Below are 8,134 nucleotides of genomic sequence, written 5' to 3'. Positions count from 1 at the left end.
GATCACTCTGCGAAATAAATGTAAAGATTTACCCAATCAATAGGTTATGATGTTTGTGATTAACTTTTATAGAGCTTGAAGTCAGATTGGTGAATAAAATTTCTTCAAAGGCTGATCTGATCTTGATATGGAGAGGCCTTTGCAATTACAGGCATTCCCTGTAGCTTCCTGCTAACTCACTGGGTGTGGGAGGGCTGGGGGGGGGGGGAGAAGGGGGGGAGAAATGTGGGGAGACACTTGTAGGTGCTTCTGAATTGGAGCAATGGGAGAAGCTAGGGGTAGCTGGAGCATAAAGGACATGCTTGAGCCCTAATCCATGAGGCAATGCAAAGGGGACAATAATGACTGCAGGTTTGGTGTGTCTGGTCTACTCAGGACATTCCAACACAATTGATTGCTGCATATTTATTGCAGGCAGAAGATTCCCTGGCTTTGTGTAGATCTCCCGGGAACCAGGGCCACCTTGGTAAGACAAAGGTTCATTTAATCAAAAGTGTATGGATGGCAAGGACCCAGGGCTGGAAAAGTCTACCAAGCCCTTTCAAGCCTTCCCTGTTGAGTTTACAGCCATGTGCATGCACACACACAGAATCACAGAATGGTTGAGAATGGAAGGGACCTCTGGAGGTCTTCTGGTCCAACCACCCTGATCAAGCAGGGCCACCAAGAGCCAGTTGCCCAGGACTATGTCCAGATGGCTTTTGCATTATCTCCAAGGAGAGAGACTCCACAATCTCTCTGGGCAACCTGTCCCAGTGCTCAGTCACGCTCACAGTAAAGACATGTTTCCTGGTGTTCAGATGGAACCTCCTGTGTTTCACTTTGTGCCCATTGCCTCTTGTCCTGTCACTGGACACCACTGAAAAGAGCCTGGCTCTTGTCTTCTTTGCACCCTCTCTTCTGATATTTGTATACTGATGAGATCCCCCCCGAGCTTTCTCTTCTCTAGGCTGAACAGCCCCAGCTCTTTCAGCCTTTCCTCATGTGAGATGCTCCAGTACATACCGAGCAGTACAGGCAGTACTGCTAGCCAGTGGCTTTCTGCTTTCTGTGTGTATGTGTGGCAATCCATGTGGGGCTGTCCTCTCTCCATTGCTTGTATGCTTTGGTCATAAACTTTTTAAAGGAGAAGGGAAAAAAGATAAAGATGAGCAGAGCTCTGCCTGAGCTTAGTGCCCAGGCCCTTGACTGTTGAGACATCTGTCACTGCCACCGCTGGGGGTGGGGGCAAGTAGAGTCTGGGAAAAGAAAGAAGGGAGCAAGACCTGGGAGAGGGATGTGCCCTAGCATCTCAAGTGGCATATGATGCAGGACATTTTGCCCCTTCCAGTATGGCCAAGGGATATCCAAGGTGGTTGGGCTGAGACCTGCTGGTGCAGCTGAATGCTGGCAATGGGAGTGGGATGGAAGGAAAAGAAGTGGAGAAAGGAAGGAGAGGGGAGAACAAAACAAGGGAATGAAAGTTTGTGTGTTTGGTGGGGATGAGGCCCTCCCCTGGTTGTCACGTTCTATCCCGTGCAGGAGCCGGTATTCCAGAAAGGCACTGATCCCCTCTGCTGCCTTGGGACCATAGTGGACAGAATTGGTATGGAAGCAGGAAGATGCAGGGCTGGCTGTGAGCTGAGCATTCTTCTTTCTCACCATGTATAATTTATGCTGGGCTGGTGAGGCCGATAGCAGAGGAGGAAGGAAGCAACTTTTTCCCTGAGCAGGGGATAGAGGACTTGCCTCTTCCCAGCATAGGGAGAGAGGAAGGGGGGCGCGCGCACACACACACACACACACACACACAGACACGCACGCGCACACAGATACACACGCACACAGACACACACAGACACAGAGAGACACAGAGAGAGAGAGAGAGAGAGAGAGAGACAGAGAGAGGTATCCAATACATGAACAGGCACCCGCGGGGAATCACCCCCCTCTTCCGGTCAGGGCCGGGATTGAGATGTGGACCTTGCCGTCTTATACGAGGGGGGCCAAAACGGTAGAGGAAGTCCCCGAGACGGAAGGGTGGGGAGGGGACGGACTTCACTGATTCGGATATTCTTCTTTCGCTCCTCTGGCGTAGTGCTGTTATTGTTTCCAGGGCGGAGGCGGGGAAGGGAGAGGTATAATAGCCTTCTATGCTGCCTTTGTTTTCTCTCTTGCACTGAGCCCTAGCCCTTTGAGTAGTGAGGCACAGCTAATCGCCTCCCCTGCCGAACTAGCAGGCTCAGCCCCCGCCCAGTGCCCCTGAGCCCGTACAGGGGGGACAACGAGCTGTGACAGCCCCCTTGCCCTACCGCTGCTACTTCGCAGGGGAGGAGACCGAAAGGAAGTTTGCTGCCGCGCCCGCCACCCCTCGTGCGCTGTCTGGGGGATTGGGACCCCGTCTGCTGCCAACTGCTTGGGGGCGGGCGGAGGGAAGTGATGCCGATCGCCTCCAACTCGCAACCTTGCGCTGTGCAGCCCGCCTCCCGCCTCTTTCCTTCCGCCTGCCTGCGGAACCACGACCGGGAATCCGCAAAGTCCGGGGAGGACGGCGTTGAAGATCGATCGGATCCCCTTCGCCAGGTGGGAGAAGCGGATAGGGAAGCTGGGCTCACTAGCAGATTGGTGGCTCCTTCCGCCGTTTCCCTCCCCCCCTTCTCCTGCGCTGTCGCCTCCCGCGTTCTTCTTCTCCTCCTCCCCCTCCCCCATCACTGCCGCAGCCGTCACCTCCCCCCCAGCTCCCTTCCTCCTCCTGGAGCCACCCCGAATCCACTCCAGCTTCCTCAGCTTCGCCATGAACGGTGGCGCCGCTCATATCCAGCAGCCGCCTCCCCCCACCCTCCGCCAGCCGCCGCCAACCCTACACAGGCCGAGCCTCCCGGAGCAAGGAACTCAGAGCCAGGGCAGAGGCAGACACATCGCCGCCCCGGACACCCCTGTGTCAGGTAAGCGGTGCGTGTGAGGCAGGGAAGGCTACCCAACCCCACCCCTCCCGACAACCCCTTTGTTCATCTTCTCCCCCAAAGGTCCCAGAAGTTGACACCCTCCTCAACACTTCAGTGGAGTTATGCCTGTCCCGCCGGGTATGTGTCCCCACGGGAGACACGACGGGTGTCTGGACGCCAGGCGGTAAAACATGCAGGGATAGGGGAGACACCAGAGTCGTGGTATCGCCCTCCATCTCCTTTGGGGTGGTCTCTGCCCTCAGAGCTTGTAACCTTCTTGACTGGTCGCCTCGCGACCTGAACGGTGCTGAGTCCCCGGGGTGATATGAGAGCAGCAGCGCACACGGTGGAGACGTTGGGGCTCCTGGAAAAGGGACTAAAACTCTGCTAGAGTTGTACCAAAGCAAATTAACTTTTTGGGGCTCTTGTTCTAGTTTTGTACCCCCTGGTGAACAGCTGAAACTGCAGTGTATCGGGGTTAAGGAGAAACAGACTCAACAAGACCGAGGGTTTGTGGAGTCCTCAGATCTATGTTGAGAAGTCATTTCCTTCTCTGCCTATTTTCTCCCTGTATTTCTGGTATTGGAATCGTTGAGTGGACTATACTGCTGGAGAAAGTTTCTGAACTCTCTTGCTCCATGTGGCTCAAAGGGATGCATGGGTCTTGCCACAGAGCCCAAGTTGGTTGTTAGGATAGAAGCATTTAAAATGATTCCATCCTTTGAGACCTTTCATATATATATATATATATTTATTAGCATCAGATGTGCCATTATAAATTATGCTGCTGGAGAAGAAATGCTGTAATTAAATTTGAGAGGGCACATTTGTTCTTAGTATAATCATTGTTAATATAGTATTTGTGCTGTCTTTGTGTTTCCTAGCCTGTTGGTATAATGTTGGGGTTTTTTTAATTTGAGATTACTGTTTTTTTACTGTGCCTTTAAATATGTCTGTACTGTCACATAAACTTTTATTGTATTCTGAATAATATCAGGGCTGTGTAACTTTGATTGTAGTTATTCTGTTTAGCTGATCCTCCAAAATATTATGTGAGATTCAGTGATTGTCTATGGTTAGCTCTGATCTCTTTGGTAAAGAAACAGCCCCCTAATACAACTAATCTGTTGATAAATGTAGTAGATAGCATAAGTGTATGGGTGATGTACTCTTACTTAATTTCTTTAATGAGTAGCTGGCTGCTTGCTTTCTTATTGTCCTTTGTATTGTATTGGAAAGTGAACTGACACTTTTGTAAGCATCAAGTGTTTGATTTTTAGAATATTTATTTTGTGGGGATTCTTGCAGTCCTTCAGGAGTGGCATTCAGTTCCAAAATTACATGCATATACAAATCCAAAGCAGCCCCTAGCTGGTTGACTACTTTTTTCCTTTACTGTAAATGTCTTTTGAAACTATTATTATGACTGATATGGCTTCTTAAATTCTTGTATATGTTAGTAACTCCAAAATTTTGGGAAAAATCTTATGGAAACCCTATTTTTCTTCCTAATAATCTCTGTATATTGGCCATTTGACACCTGACTTTTTAAGTGTCAGGTCCATTTCCTGTTAAAAATGGTTACATGATGATATCCCTCTGAGGAACAGCTTTTGACCACTCAATTCACTTTTATTTTGGAGCTATGATGTTTTCAAGACTGAGGCCCTAACACTTAAGTTTATGTGTTTATTGTAAAACATGGGAGTTCTTTTCTAGACTGCATTGGGATTTCCCACATGATTAAATTTTAAACACAACTGTGCTTTCAGGATTGGGGTCTTAGATGTTTTTTCACCATTGTTTGCATATGGCAAGAAGAACTATTATATATAAAAATATAATAAACCCCTATTTCTATAACTATATAACTACATATAATAACCATATCTATAACATCAGTTTTATATATATGAAGTCAGTAATTATGCATTGGTGCAGGGAGCACAGCAAACAATGAAGGATCATTCTTTGGGACTGAAGCGTGGAAAAATAGACTAATTAATCCTTTCCTAGAATATATTTGTAACTGTGATTATGTCTTGGGGAATTACTTAGATAACTTATGAGAGTCTGTAGTGTGGTTGTTTACACTGTTAGAAATCTTACTCTAAGATATATTTTATACTCAACAGGGTTCACCACTTTCCCTTGGAATTTGTGGTTGGAAATGTTTTAAAGGAATATCATGTTAAAAATTTAAACAGAATTTTAATTTTTGCATTTAAATTGGTATATATATATATTGGAGAAATATCTGTGTATGTGTATTGGAGATCACTTCTTATTAGCTATCTCTCCTCCCCAGTTATGTGGGTCTTTCACAAAAGATGATATTTAACAGGAAAAAAAATATCTTCTCCAGATATAAGTGATCTCAGGAAGGGAAGTTTTACTTGACTAAAGTTCATTTCAATTCTGCTGTTTAGAAATTGGACATTCTTGGTGTAGTTGAACAGCTCAGGTTGAAGTCTGATCCCAAATCCTCTCCTAGCTCTCCTGCACTTCTGATAATCTCATAATAAAATTAACTTAATGTATTACTGTGAAAGAAAGTTTTACATTGCCTGTGACTTGGAAACTCTTAGATACAGTAAAGAAATAGAACCTTTATCAGTTTTTCAGTTCATCACAGTCCTGGTAACTGTGTACCGAGATCTTGCCATTGGATTAGGGGGAGTTCACTTTCTTTCTTGTTTTTACTCTGAAAAGGGATGGAGCTTTGGGGGATTGTTAAAAAGTCTTCATTAATGCAGATCCTGAGCTAAACATTCAGTTTTTGAGCAATCTCTGTTAGAGATGATGTTGCAGTCAGAAAAGTTTGTTTGCAACTATGACACTTGAAACAGTTAGGACCAGTTTATTCAAAGAGTTTAAGCTCTTTTGGGTACTAGAATTAAATGGTTAAGTTTTACAATGTGTTTGGATCCTCATAGCAGATGAATGTTCATTTTTAGTTATAATTTCAAGCCTATATAAAGTGTATGTGTATTATGACCTGCGATTAATCTTCTAGTGTTAAGAAAGTGTAGATATTTTACAAACCAAATCAGGTGGTGTGTAGATGGGAGAGAAGAAATGATTCCTATCTCACCCCCTACACTGGGAAAAGATCATTTTGGATCTGTGAAAATCTATTTAGTGCATTTAAATTTTTGCTACTGGAGAATTGAGTTGTGCACCTATTTGTGGAATCAGGAAGTTGAATTTTTTTGATGTTGCTGAAAATCCTGTTAGTCATATTTTTGAAAACAAGTTTTCCATTTTTTGCCAAAAGGTAAAATATCAAGATCAAGACTATATTATTAAACCCTCCTCAAATTTTGGGAGTAACTAAACAGTAACAGTAACAACTAAACATATTTTATAAGCACTGTCCACAGAGATAGACACAGAGACACACATGCACAGACAGATGCACACTCATGGAATCATAGAATAATCTAGGTTGAAAAGGACCTCCAGAAGTCTAGTCCAACCTCCTGCTCAGAACAAGTCTAATTAAATCAGGTTTCTCAGGGCCTTGAACACCTCCAAGGATGGAGATACTGCAACCTCTTTGGGCAACCTGTTCCAGTATTTGACCACCTTCATGGTAAAATTTTTTTTCCTAATTAGAACTTCCCATGTTCCAACTTGTTTCTATTGCCTGTCTTCCTATTGCTGTGCATCTCCAAGAAGAGACTGACTTCATCTGCTCTGTATCCTCCAATTAGGTATTTGGGGACACACACACAGACACTCATGTGCACACACACAGAGGAGGACATTTCTGCACATGTACAAATGGAGGGAAATGCTCATGTGCTCACACAGGGAGACACTTGTGTGCACAAACACAAGGAGAGTTGCACATGCACACAGGAGACATGTTCACACAGAGAGATACAAACAGAATAACAACTTCAGGCAGCTCAAAGAAGCCTCAGGTCTGCAGGCCCTGGTTATTATGGGGGACTTCAACTACCCTGATATTTGTTGGGAAAGCAACACAGTGGTGAACAAGCATTCTAAGATTTCTTGAATGCATTGAGGGCAACTTCCTGATGCAATTGCTGGATGTGCCAACTAGGAGTGGTGGGTGCTCTTCTGGACCTACTGCTTACAAATAAGGAAGATTTATATGGAGATGTGACTGTCAATGGCCACCTTGGCTGCAGTGACCAAAAGATCACAGTTTGAGATCCTAAGGGGCATGAGGAAGACAAGTAGCAGGATAAAGACCTTGGACTTCAGAAGACCTGATTTCAACTTGTTTAGGGAACTGTTATGAGGGATCCCATGGAAGTCTGCTTTGGAGGGTAAAGGGGCTCAGGAGTCCTGGGAGATTTTCAGAGACGGCCTCCTCCAAAGCACAAGAGCAGTCCATCTTCCTAAGCAGGAAAAGGAGTAGACATAACAAGAAACCAGCCTTGTTAAACAGTGAGCTACTGAGAGAGCTCAAATGCAAAAAAAGAAGCATATGAGAGATGGAAAAGGGGAAAAACTCCCAAAGAATATAGAAATATTGCTTGGGCATGTAGAGATGCAGTTAGGAAGACAAAAGCTCAGCTGGAACTCAAACTGGCAAGAGATGTCAAGAATAACAAGGCAGGCTTCTGTAGGTGTGTTTGTAGCAAGTGAGCATGTATGCATGAATGTTTCTCTCTGCACACATATGTGCATGTGTGTCTCCCCCTCATAAAAAAGTCTAGTCTAACCTTCTGTTAAAAGCAGGGTCTTAGATTAGGTTATCCAGGACCCCATCAAGCTGTCTTGACTATTTCCAGCTCAGCAGTTTAGCTACTTTTCTATCCATCTTGTGGTCCATCTATCTAGTCCATATATTACCAACTTGCCAACAAGGATGGGATGGGAGACCATGTCAAACACCTTGCAAAATTTGAGATAGATGATGTCCACTGCTCTCCCCATATCCACTGAGCAATTTTTTGTGCATTAGAGGAGGACACTCATGCACATACAAAGGGAGAAACGTGCCCTGACACATGCAGAGACGCTTGTGCATGTACACTCACAGAGGCTAACACAAGACATCCGTATATGGAGACACACAATGCTACAGAGAGGGAGAAACTAGCATGCACCCACACAGATGGAGATGCTCACACAGAGGGACAGATGTGTGCACGCACACAGAGACACTTAGATTCATACAGATAAAGAGGGAGACACACACCCCTACACCCCCATGCACACACAGAGTACAC

The 8,134-nt window shown here is 45.3% G+C and overlaps 1 protein-coding gene across 4 annotated transcripts in view; it reads left to right on the top strand.

Annotated features, from left to right (window-relative positions):
• Positions 1-1,859: 1,859 nt before the first annotated feature.
• Positions 1,860-8,134, top strand: part of LOC130141865 (E3 ubiquitin-protein ligase RNF38-like) — a 180,193-nt gene continuing 173,918 nt past the window's right edge. The window contains exons 1-2 of one of the 4 annotated variants that reach the window (XM_056323102.1): positions 1,860-2,562; positions 2,828-2,924. In XM_056323102.1, the coding sequence (XP_056179077.1) occupies positions 2,419-2,562; positions 2,828-2,924 (241 nt within the window). In that variant the 5' untranslated portion in view covers positions 1,860-2,418. Of the gene's footprint in view, positions 2,563-2,717; positions 2,925-8,134 lie in introns of all 4 variants that reach the window. The other 3 variants (XM_056323100.1, XM_056323101.1, XM_056323104.1) reach the window with 3 other exon arrangements.

This window comes from Falco biarmicus, chromosome W (genome assembly GCF_023638135.1).
Source record: "Falco biarmicus isolate bFalBia1 chromosome W, bFalBia1.pri, whole genome shotgun sequence".
NCBI classification, from domain to species: Eukaryota; Metazoa; Chordata; class Aves; order Falconiformes; family Falconidae; genus Falco; species Falco biarmicus.
Note: the sequence above shows the minus strand (reverse complement) of the source record. Positions and strands in the feature narration are given on the sequence as shown.